The sequence below is a fragment of the Dama dama genome, chromosome 15 (assembly GCF_033118175.1).
Source record: "Dama dama isolate Ldn47 chromosome 15, ASM3311817v1, whole genome shotgun sequence".
Taxonomy (NCBI): Eukaryota; Metazoa; Chordata; class Mammalia; order Artiodactyla; family Cervidae; genus Dama; species Dama dama.
The window spans coordinates 69,844,248-69,863,175 of record NC_083695.1 but is presented as its reverse complement, the minus strand read 5'-3'; the positions used below and the strand labels follow the sequence as shown (position 1 = coordinate 69,863,175).

At 39.4% G+C, this 18,928-nt stretch overlaps 1 protein-coding gene across 1 annotated transcript in view; it reads left to right on the top strand.

The window, feature by feature from the left end:
* Positions 1-71: 71 nt before the first annotated feature.
* The window catches only part of ARL3 (ADP ribosylation factor like GTPase 3), a 30,665-nt gene continuing 11,808 nt past the window's right edge, over positions 72-18,928 (top strand). The window contains exons 1-3 of the mRNA XM_061162492.1: positions 72-226; positions 6,010-6,153; positions 9,485-9,601. Coding sequence (XP_061018475.1) covers positions 224-226; positions 6,010-6,153; positions 9,485-9,601 — 264 coding nt within the window. The 5' untranslated portion in view covers positions 72-223. The remainder of the gene's footprint in view (positions 227-6,009; positions 6,154-9,484; positions 9,602-18,928) is intronic.

Here is an 18,928-nt window from a genome sequence, read left to right as displayed (position 1 = left end):
CTGCAGCCTGCCGCCTTCTCCCGCCGCTCCAGCAGCCCGCCTGCGCAGTGGGAGGGCACATTGGCGCGCTTGCGCACAACGGGGAAAGAGGAGCTGGACCCCGCCCCGTCCTGCTGCTTTGCTCCTCCGCCGTGCGTACGGGGGACGTCGGGGGCGGCGCCGTAGCAGTTGCCCCTGGTAACGGGGGAGGCAGGAGGAGGAGGAGGAGGGACTCGGCGGGAGGATGGTGAGTGTGGGGGCCTGGGTCCCTCCGGATCTGGTCGGTCACCTGCCTCCCTCCCCTTGGCCCAAGGGAGGCCACCGCGCCTAAAGACAGGAGGGAACGGAGTGGCGCTCAGCTTGATGTCCGGGTCCTGGACTGGTTTCGGGGGGCGGCAGGGAGCCCCGAGTGTGGGCCCTGGAGGGAATCTGGGCCTGGGGAGGAAGGCGGGGCTTGCAACCTGTCCGAAACTAGGGGAAGGGTCTGGAAGGGTGCTGGGTTGTCGTGGTACGCAGCCAGGGCTCCATCATTACTCGGGGGATTGGGATGAGGGCGGATCCTAGGAGCTGCGGAGAGCAGCTTCTGCACGCAGGATTAAATCTTCCCAAGGAATCGGCCTCCCAGTGCCGCAGGAAAGTGGGGTTCACCAGTGCCCGGCTAGAAGCGGGGAGAAGGGCCAGCACTGCTGTCTTTGAGGTCGTGCTGGCGGTACCAGGGGAGATGGTAGCCTAGCTCTCCTGTTCTTCGCGATGTGAGGGCCTCTGGGGGGGTAAGGGTGTAAATCCCCGGACACAAAGAGGTGCCGCTCGGAAGGGATGTCTCGTGTATTTTAAGCAGTCTCGGTGTCTGCGTGTCGGGCGCGCTTCTGCAGTCCCGAGTTTTTTATTTGCTGAGGGTTCTGCAAGGTCTGGTTGTTGGTGATAGCCAGTCTCCTGTTCAGTACGTGTTGGTGGAGGCAGATTTGCTGCCGGATCCTTAGTATTTACTTCGGACCTGTTGTCACCTTCCTTTGCGTATGACCACACCAGAAGCAAAGGCCTTAATCTCAGTTTGGAGTAGATTAAAAAGGGAGAGAGACCATCAATTTGTGGCTACCTTTTTCTCTTCAGGCCAGAATAAAGCTTTCCCAAATACGTAAATTATGTGACGTATTTGACGCTTGACACTGTTCCTTGATTTCTCTACAGTTAATTGGAGGGTATTAAAATGAAATTGAGTGGTTTTAAAACTAGTGGAATAAAAATTTTATTTTGGAGCGTTTGGAGCAGACTGATAAATTTACCAACTGCAAAGAGCTAGCACTCAAGCTTATAGTTACTTCCGTGTCCCAACTCCAGTCCCTTTTTGACTTTTAGAACTGTTGAACCACTTCTATTGATTTATGAAGAAAAAGCTAGACGTCAAGAAGGGAAAAAAAAACAAACACATGTACACTTGGTAGATTATCCAATGAGTAAATTTTGATAGGAAAAATTTATTTCAATTGATTTAACATTGTCAGATTGTTAAAGAAGTAACATTATTGGATCTGAAGTTGCCAATCACATTTCAACACTTGCTACATTGCAGTTTTATTAACCTCAGGCTAAACAGATTTTTACATGTTTGCTTTTTATTAATCGTTTATACATGAGCTGTCCATTTAAAGGCTAAGTTTTTCTCAACAAATGAGTACAAACATAAATATTTACACAGAAAATAACTAGAATTGAAATGAAAAAGGCATGCCAAACCAACAGAGAAAGGGATGGCATCATAAAGGAGAAACGCATGAGAGCTGGCTAACTTTTCCCAGTTTGTTTATCAGTGAAGTGGCCTGTGTAATTTCATGATTCTTTAATTTATAATTACAAGCCACAATAAATTAGCCACTGCTTATGTTTCCAGGTACAGATTGACACTGTGTACAACAAATTGACAGTGTATACAACACTATTGTATACAACTGTTGTATTCAGTGATCAAGACAGATTTTTTCTTTTTTTATTTTTTTTCCTACAATAAACAATAAGGAATTAGGGCAAATTATTCAGGAGTCTTCATCTGATTTCCAAAATACACTTTTTTTCTATCTCCAAAAGTATGGCTATTCTTAGAACTGTAAGTGGAACAAGGAATTTAAAGGGTCAGTGGTATGATTAAGTATGTCATATCTGATAACCATGAGTCCCCATAGTAACTCTACAAGAGTTCCAGGTTTATTTATTGTCTTAATCCTTTAGCTATGACTAATATATATTTATTCTTTTAAAATTTGGACTACAGCAACAAAAACCCATTATTGATTTCTCTGAACCCCTAGAAGGTCAGCTATTTTACCCCTGCCTTAGGATACCAAGTCCTTGGTGAAATACTAAGTTGACAGTAATTTTTGCGCATAACTAATCACTGTTATTTAATAGATGACTCTTCCATTCAGGAATTATTTATGGAGTAATTTCTGAATATATAAAGTTAGTGGTATTTATCAAATATGTTTGACATTTGAAGATTGTTCCCAAGTTTATGTTTTCTGGTCAAAAATGGTCAGTGAAAAGTAGAAACATATAAACACAACAACTGTTTTGAGTTCTCTCTATGTGCATGCTTCATACATCATCTGACTGAATCTTCATAGCATTTTTCTTGAGATATAAATATTGTTCCCATTTTCTAGATGAAACTATGCCAGAGGTTACCCATTGGGATGTTGAATAAAAGTCTATGAAACTCTAAAGCCCATAATGTATTTTTCATTAAGACTGATGAAGTAAGAACCCACTCCAACTGAGGAGATGCCAGTATTTTGTTCCTCAGGGAACATTGTATTTATTTAGTAGAGAGATAAGGAGAAAGAAGACAAGATTTGGGTGAAGTTCTCCCTAACAAAACTATAGGAGTTCCTGGAAATTAACAAGGCCTCATTGGGCAGCACCAGTGTTTTTTTGGTGAGGTAAAAATAAATTAAAGTCTGTTCCATTTAAGGTAGTTATGGGGCGTGCATGTACTTGCCAGTTGGCTTACTAATTTTAATACTTAATTTTTAGCTGCTCCTCACAGCCACATATATTTTCCATGTACCAACATATTCCTCTCTCCCTCTCCATCATCCCAATTTCTTTGAATGACCTAGTTTGTGTCATTTTAGGTCAGCACACTAGGCCTCTGCCAGTCGCTGAGTTTAAACTGAGGCAGATAAAATATCCATCGTTAACAGCATATCTGTTCATGATTTGCCTATAAAAAACTGTTCAAATGTTTTGTGGCTGAGTCAGAACGCTTCTGTCCACCAGGGTGCTGGTAACTTGTGTGGATACATTGCTGATAACCCACAATACCCAATTAACTAAAGTTCCTCTTTCTTAAATTGCCTTTATTTCACATCATAGGAGTACACATACTACACAGAGATCCTATCTCTGTTGTCATTGTACTTGGTTGGGGCACATTATGGGTGTTTAAGATAAATGAATGAATAGATTATATTGACCAAAAGTACACTAAAGATTCATTTCCTTGTATTTCGAGTTGGTAATAGACAGGGAGGCCTGGCGTGCTGCAGTCCATGTGCTGCAGTCCATGGGGTCGAAGAGTCGGACACGACTGAGCGACTGAACTGAACTGAATACCTCAAAACTCAGCCCCATAATAAAATTGACTTATAATGGCTGTTTCCCTTTGTTTGACATTAAAATATAGATATATATGAATAGAAGCACAGAGTAGACTTATTCTGCACTTTTGTCCAGTCTCTTAAATCAGCTTACTTTGTCCCTTTCAGGCAGAACCCTGATATCTATAAATACCGTCTTCCCTATTTAGCAAACCCTGATAATCCTGTGATCCCCTGTCCTCAGGAGTTGGGTTAATATGATGCTGTATTGTATTTGCATTTGTCTTGCTGAGACCATGCTTGAGATGCCATTTGTCATTTTGCTGGAAGAAAATATTAGCTGAACTTTCCATTTCTCTGTAATTTCATTTAAAAGTAAAACATGTGAAGTTATTGTCTCCTGATGAGGAAAAATTGCTCATTGGAAATGTAGAGATACTATTTTTTTATACCATTAGATTAATAATGCTTAGCTGTAGTTGGAATGTTTTCTTTCTCACCCATGCTTTGCTTCTCTCCTTTCCAGATGAATAGAAATTATATTTTTCTTTTAATCATTCAATTTCGAACATAATGAGTGTGTAAAAGCTCTCAGCCTATAGAAAGCAGTATTTGTATTTAGTGATTTTTTGAAAAAGACACATGAGGAAAAACATAAAGCGTTTGTTTACTTTGAACCTTGAAAATATTTTATAGAAAACATACCTTTTTTCATAATTTCTTCACTAGTAAATGATGCATGAGAAGAACTTTCTTTTCTTATACTGTTGTTTAATGTACCAATGTGATAAATTCCAGCTATTATAGAATTTTATTGGAAGGGGTAATGAGGACATCTAATCAGGAACTCAGGAGGAATAGTACAATGTATTTTCCCTGTTCTTAACCTTTTTATATCACCAGTCCCCTGAGGATCTCAGAATTCTAATTTTAACTGTTCTGAAAGGTGGTATTATAAATGAGTGATTGCAATGTAGCTAATAGAAGCTAGGGAGATTGCTCATAAATAGAGTTTTTAAAAGGAATAGTGTCAAATAATTCAAGGCTGGATTAGATAAAAAGAAAAAAAAAATATGCCATTAAAAAAAAAAACCCTTGCTTATCTTTTTTTGTTTGTTTCAGATCTGTTCATTCTCTATTCTCAAAATCTTGTGGGATAGAATTTGTCTCTTAAACTAAACCTTACATTTTATTGCTGGTAAAAATTGAGGCATGGAGAGATTAATGTGATCAGTGTCAATACAAGACTAGAAGTGGTAAACAAAGTGTATCTGAAGCAGAAAGGAATTCTTTATAATTATGCATATTTGCATATCGTTGTCCAAAGTCTCAATTGTTGAAAATTATTTCACAGAATTAGCATTTGATCTTAGTGAACCAACTGGTTTGAGTTATTTCCTGATGCAAAGTGGATAAAAACATAACCATTTTATATAATTCTAAGACTCAGTTTGAAGGAATTTCCGCTTGGGCTGGGAGATTAGATTATATGCCCTTTAAACTCTGGGGTTCTTTGATTCTTGATGTAACTATGCCTCACTGGAAAGTGATTGTCAGCTGCAAGACACAACAAATAACTATCTTATAAGATTTTTCTTATGTTTTTAGCTAAAAAGCAACATGACTTATTTCCATCCATTAAAAAGAGTAATAACAAAAAACAGAAATGAAAATATGAGATTACTAGTCAAAAATATCCTGGTTAAATTTTGATATTTTTTGCTTCCAAAATGACCTTTCAATTCCTCAATGTCTCTGTTGTATTAAATATTAGATTCTTCATCTGAAGAACATAGATAAATCTGTAATGTGCAGGTATCCTGTAAGGGTCATGTGAAAGTTAGAAGATGATAGAGTATTTTGAATGATGAAGGCTTAAACAAGAACTGAAACAAAGTCTTTTTTCTAAAAAGCCCAAGTACAATTTTCTATGACTTTTTGAAATAGTACCTTAAAATCGTGCATTAACTTGGGTGGGTAATTCTGTTTAGTTCAGCAACTATCATGGTGTCGTGCCAGGCATTGTGGGAGATGAAAGCTGCAGTCCTTACCCACAAGAAACTTCACTCTAGTATAAAGGAAAAAAATTTTAAAAATCAGTTTCCTACAGTCAGATATGGTGAGTCTGTACTCTTAAGTGTATATAAAGGGCTTCAGGAACATGAGTTGGTTACAAGTACATACTCCCAGGAGATCTAAGGTAACTGCTAAGCTGGATTAATAAGAGGAACAAGAATGAGCTAAGCTATTTATTAAGTTGCTGAATTTACTAAAGTGCTTCTGCCAAAAACGTATAAGCAAATGGAATAAATGATGTTAAAATGGGTAACAGTAAGCTCTCCACAACCAAGAACTCTTGTCAAGGAGAAGACGTTCAGATACCCAGTAATATCAAAGTCATTGCCCCCAAAGTAACCTCTGTTCATGGTTGTTCAAGGGCTTACTCTCAATTCTGCGCAAACTGAAAAGTGCACCAGACCAGGAGGTGAGAATCCTTCTCCTGGGCTTGGATAATGCTGGCAAGACCACGCTTCTGAAGCAGCTGGCATCTGAAGACATCAGCCACATCACACCGACGCAGGTGAGCTCTGCCTCGCCCCCATGCTTGCGTGACACATGGAAGACGCTAATAGCAAGTGAAAGACAAAATGGGGAATAGAGTTGTGTCTGTTTGTAAGTTTTGTTACTGAGAAGAGTCTATGCAATTTCAAAATAATCTCATATTTCAAAAACATATCAAGAGATTCCATTTATATGAGATAGTTAAAGTAGTCAAATTCATAGAGACAGGAAAGAGAACAGTAGTGATTAGGGGGCTGGAGATGGGGAGGGATGGGGAGTTATTGTCTAATGGGCATAGAGAGTCAGAGTTGCAAGATGATGGATGGATGGCAGTGATGGTTACACAACAGTAAACCAAACTTAAAAATGTTTAAAATGGTAAATTTCATGTTATGTATATTTTACAACAATTTTTTAAAAAGAAATCATTTAAATATATATGTCTATACATATCAAGACACATCAGTTCCCTCAGATCTAAGTGATTCCTTTTTAGAAATAGCTTTATCTTCTCTGATTTTGAAATCAATACATGTAGAAAATACAGAAAGCACAGAGAGAAAGAAAAAAAAAGCAGAGTACCCTGAGAAAAACCACTGTTAGTGTATATTTTTCAGACTTCATAAATACAAACGTATGTCAATTTTTAAAAGAAAAAACCCAATTACTTTTATTTTTTTAAGCTTCTTATTTTATTTTTATTATTTATTCAGCTGCTCTGGTTCTTAGTTGCAATATGTGGGATCTAGTTCCCTGACCAGGGAACGAACCCAGGTCCTCTGCATTGGGAGCACAGAGTCTTAGCCAGTGGACCACTAGGGAAGTCCCTGCCCATATTTTTAAATCCAGTCTCATCAACCCTCCTCTTTTCTAAGGCTAAGCAAGCAAAAGCCAAGGCTAGTGGTACTCCCAGCATGTTGCAGACAAGTCCTGCCTGGAAGAACCCTAGTAGGTTAGGTCTCCTTTCCTACCAGAAGTCCTGAGAAAACTTGACCTTTGGCCAGGCCTTTGGGCTTCCTAACTAATTACAGCCCTGTTGTTCTTACTTTGAAGTGTTTGGACAAGAGGTTTTAGCAAAACCAGAGTTATTTAGCATTTTCTGTCACTGTCCTACGATGAGCTCGATGTCTTGTTTGAATGGCCATGCTGGTATGTATACTTGATGGCCAGCGAGTCTTAACTGATTTGCAGCTCTTTACAGAAAAGTCATTTCAACTGCTACCAAATGAGCAATTTTACAGCTTCTGAACAAATTTAATGTATAGCCTGAGGAGGAGCAAATTACAGTAGTCTAGCCTAGACGAGCTGAAAACACGTATTAGTGTGTCAGGATTTCTGCCAGAAAAAGAAGGACTACTCTTTTTTTTTTTTTTTTTTTTTTAAAGTATTAGAGATAGGCTGTCTCTGTCAAGAGCACCACTGAAATGAGGAGGTCAATACTGAGAGCAGGAACATCAAGTCCTAGTTATGGACCCCAAGTTCCAGTTCTAATTTTCAGGCTCTATTTGATGTGTTACTATATTAAGTCAAGGTTTTGTATTTAGAACAAATGTATTTTTGTATTTAGTCTTTTAAAACACACCTATGATGTGTTTTTATTTTATATTAGAAAAAATAATAGATGCTTACAGTAGTAAATTTAAAATATGTAAATATTTAAAATTGAGAAACTAGGCATCACCTATAATGCCCAGTCAGACATAACCACTGTTAACATTTGAAACTGTATCCTTTTAGGTTTTTTTGGTGGGCATGTTGAAAATAAAAAGTGGAAAATGGCTCATACAGAGTATACTGTTTTTTATCGTCTGTTTCACTTCATAATAACGTCTTGAACGTCTTTCTACGTTGTTCTATGTGTCAGTACTATTACAGTACATGTCTCTAAATGTTTGCACCCATTCATTATTATTTCTTTAGAATAATTTCTAGTAGATTTGTTAGGTTTGGTGACTTTCAGACTTTTAAAACAGTTAACATATGGTCAAATTCCAGGATTCACTCTTATTTATTCCCTCATTCCAGAAAGGATTCATTGTCTGACATTTAATAACATAGTTAAGTGTAGGATTTTTAAATGCATAAAAGTGGTTTTGTCAATGAGTCAGAATGAAGCTACCTTTTACAATAAGCATAAGGCCCTTCCCTTAAGAGTTCTAAAACTTCTAATTTACTCAGTCATTGGCATTTTCGAGGAGCTGTAGTCAGCATCATCCCCAGTTGTCCTCCAGTGACTGACTCTCCTTGGTGGAAATTGGGTGGCTACGTTCCTGTACCCTTGCCTGTGTCTTGTCCTTCTGTGGGCAGGCTGCCAGGAGAGGCAAATGTTTGTGGAGGCATCTGCAGACCCACCTAACTCCAGCTCTTCTGGATGAAATGTCACTTCTATGGGAGCAAGCTGTTGATTGGGTTTTTCAAATCCTGATTTCACTATGTCGTTCTTGTCAGAAGATTTTTTTCTTTTTTTTTTTTTTTTAATTCTTGCTTATAAAATGCCTTCTAGTCAAACCCCAAAGTTCTTGTTAGTTTGTTTCTCTGCACCCAAACTCCCAGCTCACCATTCTGTTTGCCCCTGATTGGTTCACCTGCCCCAAAGTTCCACCTGGCATCACTGTCCTGAAAATGAATCCTTTCAAGTTCATCAGAGATACCTATTAAAGAATAGTTTCACACGTTCATTTTGTTGGTTTGTTTTCATCACCACCCGCACGAGGGCTGCTACTCCAGTTACAAACCAGCCTCCCCCTTCGTGTCCTAAGTTCAGCTCCTTCCTTTTCCTGATCAGTTCATATGAGGAAAATTTCTTTCATTTTGAGTTGCTCTTGAAGAATCCAGTCTTCCAGACTGTAGCTCTTGACTCTTTAAATTTTGCATTAGTTCTGTTCTGTTGAGTCTGCAGATTCAGCTTTGTTTGTTAGTTACATGTAATGTCCTATTAAATGTTACCATCTTGAGGACTGATGGGGATTGAAGGTGGTTTGTGTTGATTATTTGAGTAGTTCTCATTCCCAGTAGTGGCATGTTTGTGTGCACTCAGCATGATGTCATGAGCACCAACTCCGACACGTGTAAGTACATTTTTCTTCCCTATCAGAGCAAACTGTTTTCAATATCATCTGTTTCTTATCCCACAGAGTATCTCAGAATTAACAAATAACATAGCTGGTAAATGTACCTTTGTCAGAAATGTGATCTCAAAGTCTAGTAAAACTTGGTGTGTTTTTCTTTTTTTAATTGAAGGATAATTGCTTTACAGAATTTTGTTGTTTTCTGTCAAACTGCAACATGAATCAATCATAGGTATACATATATCCCTTCTGTTTTGAAATAACTTGGTGTTTTTGTTTCAGGGTTTTAACATCAAAAGTGTACAATCACAAGGTTTTAAACTGAATGTCTGGGACATTGGCGGACAGAGGAAAATCAGACCATACTGGAGGAATTATTTTGAAAACACTGATGTTCTTGTAAGTACTCCTTCAGATTCATCAGTTCATAATCTCTTCTGCCCTGTCTTACTAACATTTACCCTGTGATGATCTATCCTGTCAATAATTCCGTTGCCACAACATTGCTGTCTGTCATGATGAATTTAGGGCTAGCAGACAGATTGTGGAGCTTTGTGTAAGATATTTTGCTGTCGCTCAGTAACAGTGTTGTGCCCACACCCACCCTGGTAAATAAAGTATTTATTAATTACCATAGTGATTGGAACAACAGAAAAGTCAGAAGAGAGAGCCACTGACTCCGTCACTCCAAGAAAATCATTAAGTCAGGTATATCCCAAAGAGGGCAATCAAGATAGTGAAGGTCCTGGAAACCAGGATGTATGAGAAATGGTTGAAAGACCTGAAGATGTCCTTCCTGGAAGAGAAAGTTCTTAGAACTGTTTCCAGTTAGTTTCATTGTGACTAGTTCTAGAGGACCGGGCAAAGAGCACTTTGGGGATTGTTAGGGTTTAACGCAGAATAAGGACAAAGTTTCCTATAATTGTGACTGTCCAGAAGTAGAAGCTGCTCATGCACTGGGATTCCCAGCTCAGGCAGCATTCACGCAGGCAGAGGCTGAGTCGAGCTCCCTGCTCACTGCCAAGTTCTCTAGAACTACTGTTTTAGGATTCTTGGAAATTTCACTGTCTATGTACGATTTATCCGATACTTCAGTCTCAGCTCCTTCAGCTCCCCTCCAGCGAGCTTGTCATCCACCCCACCTCAGCCACTCACTCTCATGGTCATACCCTAAAACCAGGGCCTCTTGTGAGCTTGGGTAGGAAAAAATGTTACATAATATTTCCATTGACCTCTGACTGAAAGCTTGAATTTAATTATGATGAGGGACAATAAGCTGCAAAACACATTGATATCCTCAGAGTCAATAGAACTCGCCTTGCATCTCAGACAGCTTCCCTCTGTAAGACTGCTTCCTAATGGGTCTCTTTCTACTGGCTCACTCCTATCAGTGTGCACACATCCTGTAGTTGCTCTTGTTTAAAACAAAGAACTCGTCTTCCTGTATATCCCCCCTCCAGATACTGTCCCATTCCTCAGCCTCTCTTTATAACAAACTCCTTGAAAGAGTTTTCTGTGCTCTCTGTCTTCACTTCCTCTCCCTGCAGGCACTCGGAACCCTCCATTCAGGCTCACTGAGAATCCTTAGCGTCGAGTCCCATGTTCAGGTTTCATTGCTTATCTCACTTGAACTGTCAACCCATGAAACAGAGCTGGAATGCTGTCCTTGAAGCACTGTCTTTCCTTGGCTTCCAGAATTCCATTCTGTCTTGGTTTTTCACCTGTCTCACTGGCTTGCTGCTATTGTTCAGCTGCCCAGTCATGTCTGACTCTTTTCAACCCCATGGACTGCAGCACGCCAGGCCTCCCTGTCCCTCACCATCTCCCAGAGTTTGCACAAGTTCATATTCATTTCACTGTGATGCCGTCCAGCCATCTCATCCTCTGACACCCACTGCTACCCCTCCTCGATCTCCATCGCTGTCTTTTCCTTATCTCCTAACCTCCAAATGTTGGAGTGCCCAAGTTCAGGCCTGTGCTTTTCTTCTCTAAGTCTCAGCTTAGGTGACCTCATCCACTTCCAAGGTGTGAATCACCACCTACGTGCTGGTGAGTCCCAAACTATTCTCTCCAACCCGCAACTCAGTATCATATACAGCCAGCTAACTATTTGACATCTGCACACCAGTGGCTAGTAATTCCCTTCAGTCTCAGTGTGTCGAAAGCCAAATTCCTATCTTCATCCACCCGTTCCCCAAACCTGCTTCTCCTCCAGTCTTCTCAGTGAACGGCAGTCCCATTCACCCCAAACAGTGGGCTCACCCTGGGCCCCTTTTCCTGTCACTCCCTGCATCTGCTCTGTCAGCCAAACCTGTCAGTTCTCCCTTCAGAGCATTTCTAGAATCTGCCCACTTCTCTCCACCTCCACTGCTAACATGCAATGGTTGTTGCAGTTTCATTCTAATTAGTTTCCTAAGTTCTGCTTTGTCTCCCCGAAGTCTCTCCTCAACACCATAGCTGTAGTGATCCTGTCAAAACATGCTTCCCAGCACAGAGTAGAAGCCAAAGTTCTTGCAGTGGCCCACAAAGCCCCCCAGCTGCTGGCTTCTCTTCCCCTCTCACCTGGTACCAGCCACACTGGCCTCCTTGCCATTCCTAGAAGACAGGCATGCTCCCACCTCCGGGCCTTTGTCATCACTGTTTCCAATGGTAGAATTCTTTTTCCTTAGATATTCTCATGGTATAGTCCCTCACCTCAAACACATCTTTATATATTACCTTTCTCCCCCACTGGAATGTAAGCTCCATGAAGACAGGAACTTTGCCTTTTTTCTCCCCAGCTGTTATATCCCCAGTGCTTAGAAAAGTACCAAATAAATGAAATGGATCATCATTATAGATGGATTCCGACATTAGGTAGAATGTGGAGGTCTATAACTTCTAAATTCCCTTTCAGCTCTCAGGTTCTGAGGTTCTGTATCATTGTGGTCAAGTCCGGGGGCTTATTAATTCTGTGAACTGGATGGAGCATCTGCTTCACAGAGGGTTTATGAGAAATGGCAATTTCATTTATTATTCCTAATTCTTAAATGGGAAATAATACCAAAATATAAAGTTGAACTATCATCAAATCAGTAAACACAGTTGAGGTACTGAGATGGGCATCACAAAGGCTCATCATATTTCTGGCCTGTGATGAAGGTAAGTTCCAGTATATTCCTGGTGCCAAGTTGAAGATTTAAATGGATAAGAAGAAGATGAGACATGTCCATCCATCCATTTATCCATCTGTTCAGCCAACTATTCTTCCAAAATGTATTGTATACCTTCTAGGAAAACAGAAGAGAAATGTTGGGGGGAAAAGAAAAATTTTCCCTTTTAATACAGAGACTTCTTCTGTAATCTCAAATAATGTGTTTGGCTTTGAAATATCATTTTAGAAATTTTCAAATTTATGTAGAGGTCAAATGAGTAATGAAACCCCATCCTTCAGCTTCCTTAATTTCACTTTTGATAATCTTGTTTCATCTCCCCTATCACCACTTTATTTTTTTAAGTATTTTAAATCAAATACAAGCCATCATATTATTTCACTTACAAATACCTGGTGTGTAGAAATCAGCCTTTAAATTGTTATACGAAACTACATGTTAGAAAAACTAAACATTCAGTCTGTCAAATCCCAAAAATCAACAAGGAAACTCCTGGAACTAATAAGTGATTGTGGCAAGTTTGCAGGATATAAGGCTAGTAAAAAAAAAGCTATAGATTCAAGTTAAATCATTATACCATACACCTTAAAGAGTGCTCTATGCCAATCATATCACAAGAAAACTGGAGGGAAGAAAAAGCTATAGATTGTCTTGCTTTTTTGAGTCAAGAGTAGGGGAACAGCAGGTGATTGAGAGAAATCTCAGTTCTATCTGTTCACCTGCTCCATTAGGTACTTTGAAAGAAATGTCCAAATAAGAGCTGTATATGAGGACGTTAATGTCTGTAAGGCTCCATGAAGAGATCTCAGAAACTTCTAGGTCAGGGTAACTTTAAATCATTCTAACACCTTGAGGATAAACTGCAAGGGAGTTGTGATATGACCTTGGATTCTGCACTCCCCATTAGCTGAGAGAGAGCATCTGGGAATTATCATAAAATCAGTTCAGAATAACCCTACAGGAGCTTTCTCCAGGTATACTGCACTGCCATATCTGACAATATTTTGGATTCAGAGTCAAACCTTTTGTTATTTTCCAGTGTCGTTTGAGATTAAACAAGTCTTGAGGAGCAGCTGAGTCCCCAGGGTTAGATTCTAAGGCCGTGTGACTCTTAGCCTGTCTGCCCGTTTTGTAGCAGCTTGGAGTGGCAGTGGTGATGGGTTTTATTGGTTGGTTGTCTGTATTTAATAGTCTTCCACTGTTGGTTGAAAAGACCTATTATCCTAGACTCCACGCTGCCTAGAAGACCAGGGTTGAGGCTTGACACATTTCGTTGCCTGGTTAACTCTTTTCAATTCTTTCTAGAGTGCCATAATAGATTCTTGCTTTAGAGCAGGTGTCGACAAACTGATCCAGCCTGCCTCTTGTCATTGTATAGCTCGTGAGCTAAGAATGGTTTTCACATTTTAAATTATTGGGGAAAAAAATCAAAAGAAGAATAAGATTTCATGACACTTGAAAATGATATGAAATTCAAATTTCAGTGCCCATAAAGTTCTTAGAACACAGCCACATCCTCTTTTTTTTTTTTTTTTACATACTTTTTATGGTTGCCTTTGCACTGCAGTAGCAAAGTTCAATAGTTGTAAGAGGTTGTATGGGCCACAAAGCTGAAAATATTTACTACCTAACCCCTTACAGAAAGAGTGCCAACTCCCACTTTAGAACATTGTATGTTTCTCTAGAGGTTTGAAAGAATCAGAGCAACTCCTGAAAGTACAGAGTTATTCTCAGGAATGATGACACTGAGAGAACATCTGACTTTAGCTTTATTAATTTGCGGGAAGTGACTAAGAAATTAACCCTGAGGTATGACAGAAAGGAGGGTGTAGGATGCCTTCCCTTTCTCTCATGCCAGGAAATAACGGCCTTTTGATAGATTAAAAGTACATCACTTTTTTTCAAGGTATATGTTAATATTACTACCAAACTCCATTTACTTTATCATTACTAGTCTTATGTTTAAACACAACATAGTTTATAAAATTTGTCATCATTTCCATATCCAAATGACATCAAGTGAGATAGAGCTCCACAACCGTCTCTTTTATTATCTCCATCACATCATTCACACTTTGAGCGTCAGTACTACTAGAGCACACATAACTGAAAACCACAGATTATCCAGAAAACTTCCTTGTCAGTCAGGTTCAACCTCCTCTTAGACTTTTGCTTAGACTTTTTTATTGTGCTCAATAAAAAGCCACACTTTTTAGTGTCATGTCTTCTTGTCTCTGCCTACCCCTCTGGTGGAAAAATACTCAGGAGCAATAAATTGGCCAAAAGGTGGCAGCAGGAGGGAGGAGGCCCAGAAGCAAGAGGAGAAACACAGAGCCCTCCATTCACATGCTGGATAATCAGTCTCCAGATAATGCAGAGTTGGCTGAACTTCCATCCAGAAGAAAATCTTTTCCTCTAGGTGGTCTTCCCTCAACCAAATAAAAATGTCAAAGCCGTTGCCAATGAAGATGTGAATTGGCTTTGCTTAAAGCATCATTCTCATTCTGAGTGCCATGGATTATCAGTTTTGGAGTAGGTTTATGGCAATTTTTGAAGATCCATAGAGTTTTATAAGATCAATTAAAAGCACTGTATTTAACTTTCTCTGATACTGTTTTTTGATTATCTGTTTTTGGATTAAATTTAAATATATATACATATATATTTTGCATGACTGGTTCAACACCTATGTTATTTTTTTCTTTTAACACCTATGTTATTAATGAGAAAAAGAAAGGAAGAAAAAAAGGCTGTTCTTAACCAGAGCGGGAAGCCTCCTTGGTGGCTCAGACGGTAAAGAATCTCCCTGCAGTGCAGGAGACCTGGATTCAATCCCTGAGTCAGAGAAGACCCCCTGAAAAGGGAATGGCAACCCACTCCAGTATTCTTGCCTGGAGAATCCCAGGAACAGAGATGCCTCTGTCCACCGGGTCGCAAAGCGTCGGACACGACTGAACAGTTATCCGGATAACACTTATCCTTAGCTATTGACCAGAAACAGATACTTGCGTGAAGAAACTGGGCAGCGCTGGGGAGGGGGTTACCAGGAGGAGAGGCATGTGCCAGCACAGAAAAACAGATTTGTAGGATCACGAGATGGGCTTGTGCTTATGACTTTTTCACTTGGCCCTTTTAATAAGTGGGGCAGTGTTTTATAGCCTTCCTCCTGGAATTATGGTATGGTAGTTTTCAAATTTCATAAAAGTTATGTAAGAAAAATGCTAAATGATAGGGAAAATTTATGTACAGCTTAGGAAAATCCTCCTTTGGAATCTTTTAATGAAAATGTTTTTGTGAAATTTCATGTCAAAGCTATAAATAGCAAGTAATTTGAAAATGAAAGTCGCTCAGTCATTTCCGACTCTGCAACCCCATGGACTATATACAGTCCATGGAGTTCTCCAGGCCAGAATACTGGAATGGGTAGCCTTTCCCTTCTTCAGGGGATCTTCCCAACCCAGGAATCAAACTGGGTTCTCTTGCATTTCAGGTGGATTCTTTACCAACTGAGCTATCAGGGAAGCCCAGCAAGTAATTTAGCAAATAATTAAAAGTTAAAACTTCCTTCTTGTTGACTTTAAGCCTCTGAATTCTTTGGTATTTGACTGGTCATCTTTCTTTGTCTACTGTTAAAACTCTCTTTTAGTTTCTGATTATTCTCTCCCATCTGTTTTTAATCTTATCAAACATTGATTTTTTTTTTTGAAGTTTATTTATTTATTTGACTGCATCAGGTCTTAGTTTTGGCATGCAAACTCTTAGTTGCAGCATGTGGGAGCTAGTTCTCTGACCAGGGATCGAACCCAGACGCCCTGCTTTGGAAGTGCAGAATCTTAGATACTGGACCACCAGGGAAGTTCCAAACACTGATTTCTTAACTATCTTTTTGGGTTTTTTTGGCCTCGCTGCACAGCTTGGGAGATCTTAGTTCCCTGACCAGAAATTGAACCTAGGCCCAGGCAGTGAAAGCCTTGAATCCTAACCCCCAGACCACCAGTGAATTCCCATTAACTGTATCTTTAGTTGTATTTTCAGCCTCTTCTACTGTTACCTTTTTACTCATACCTTTTGCCCCCAAGCACATGTTTTCCTGCTTTGTAACCTGAGCCCAGATCGCCCTCCTAGGCATCACCTGACCCTTTTTCCCTCCCAGACATCATCTCCTTCTCTTGCCTGAGTGAATATCATTTTAATCCACTCTAGACTCCCAAGTAGTTCTAATCAGATCTTTTGTATTGAGGTTCACTCTCCCATTGCATTCCTTCTTTCTACATCTGTGTTTCTACTGTGTGTGCTACTTTGAAAATGTGAGACACACCAGTGGAAAAATAAGCTACCAGCATGTTCTGCAAAGTGAATTACCACACAGTATCAAATTTTGTATCTCTGTGGTATGCATTGACATTGAGTCAGAGTAATATTAACAATAACAATAATAAGACCACAAATAAGTACTGAGACCAAACACATCCATCCTTCCTCTTCCTGTGATTCTCCCTGAAGGAAACACAAGTGGAAACATAGGGTAGTCTTCAGAGAAAAGGCTGAACCTGGTTCCTGGTATAATGTTTAACACTAGCGACTCTAAATGACAGTGCAGCCTGGCAGTCCATGGGGTTGCAAAGAGTCGGGCACGACTTAGCAACTAAACAACAATAACTTAAGCAAAGGAATTTTAATTTTTTTTTCTTTCAAGAGAGTGCAAGTTTTCAGAGTAGCACAGAATTATAAGCCTCGTAAAGGTGGGAGCTGAAGATTGTTTTTCATTGTGTTTTTAAATGAATATGTTATTTTAAAAGGATGTTTCCATTATACCGTTAGTTTAATAACAATTCTAACTTTCTTAGAGAGAGTTTGAAATTTTGATAATTTTTAAGATTAGCAACTGGGAGAACATTTAATACACTGATTTTAAAAAGGACTACAAAATTATATACCTGATTTTCTTCTTAAATTTCCATATGAAGAAGAATTAGAAGGGAACTTTCATAGGAAATTAAAATAATAAATGTTCTTGGGTTCTGTAACTATAGGTAATTTTTCTTTCTTTTTTGATCTTACCTAATTTCCCTTATTGTTATATCAATGTTATTTATGCAAGAAATAAAATACAGTGATGGGAGAGAAAGCTTGGGATTTGTAATTTATAATAAATCACAAAACTTCTCTTACTCTGGCAAAGCCTCTACACCTGCTGTTTCCAGTATTTGATCTTAACCTCCCAGCCTCTGAAGGTAGGAATGAGAGGGACGTCACTGGAACCTGAAGACAGCTTACAGTTCATAATCAAAATAGTACTTCCACAAGGATGACGTTCGAGCACTACAGGATTTATAAATGTCTCCAAGCACCATCCCTTCCTTTTTGGGACACAGAATAAATAGCTGAATGTTTAAGAACAACTGAGGGGACTTCCCTGGTGGTCCAGTCGCAAAGACTCCATGCTCCCAATGCAAGGGGCCCGGGGTTTCATCCCTGGTCAGGGAGCTAGATCCCACATGCTGCAACTAAGAATTTGCATGCCTCAACTAAAGGTTGCACATGCTTCAAGTCAAAATTCCGCAACTAAAATGTGGCCCACCCAAATAAGTCATTTTTTAAAAAAACTGGGTACTTTGTTGTCACGTATGCCTGAGTTTGAATCTCCTTTCTGTCAAGTACTAGACGTGACTTGGGCCAAGTTACTTAACTTCTTTCGGCTTATGTTTATTTATGTATAAAATGGGATAAAAATGAAATCTAGATGGAGAAGGAAATGGCAACCCACTCCAGTATTCTTGCCTGGAAAATCCCATGGACAGGGGAGCGTGGTGGGCTACAGTCCATGGGGTTGCAAAAGAGTCGGACACAACTTAGCAACTGAGCACACACGCGTGGATGTGTACAAGTTTTGAAGAATTCTGTGGTTATTTCTTAACAGTGTCACATGCACATTAAAATAATTAAATATAGGGACGCCTCATCAGTGATATATTTTCCCAAGGTGTAAATGTCCTCTGTTAACCTGTTTCTGCCTACAGAATCAACTAACTTCACTAAGGCGAAGCTCCTTGGAAAAACTTAATTTGTAGTCCCTGTTTGGTTCTGTGAACAGCTTTGACTAGCAAATAAATCCTTTGCGTGCTTTTTGAAAAAAAAAAAAAATGAAATCTAGAGACTTCTCTGGTTGGCTGAGTGATTAAGACGCCACGCTTTACAAAAAACAAAAAAGACTCCATGCTCCCAATGCAGGGGCCTCAGGTTCATTTCCCTAGTCAAGGAACTAGATCCTAAATGCTGCAACTAAGAGTTTGCATGTTGCAACTAAAGATCCCACATTTCACAATACACGTAGACCTGGCATAGACAAATAAATAAAAATAGATATTTAAAAAAATGAAATCTATCTCATGAAGTGATAATGAGGATTAAGAGAGTAAATCTAGGATAGAGAATGCTTAGTGAATTCCCATTAAATGTAGCTATTTTTATCCTGCTTGGCTCACCTTACTTCTTACTTTGGAGCTTTGCCGGAGGTGTCTTCTGGGCGTCTTAATTAATTAATTAATTAATCAGTTTATTTTGTGTCCATTGT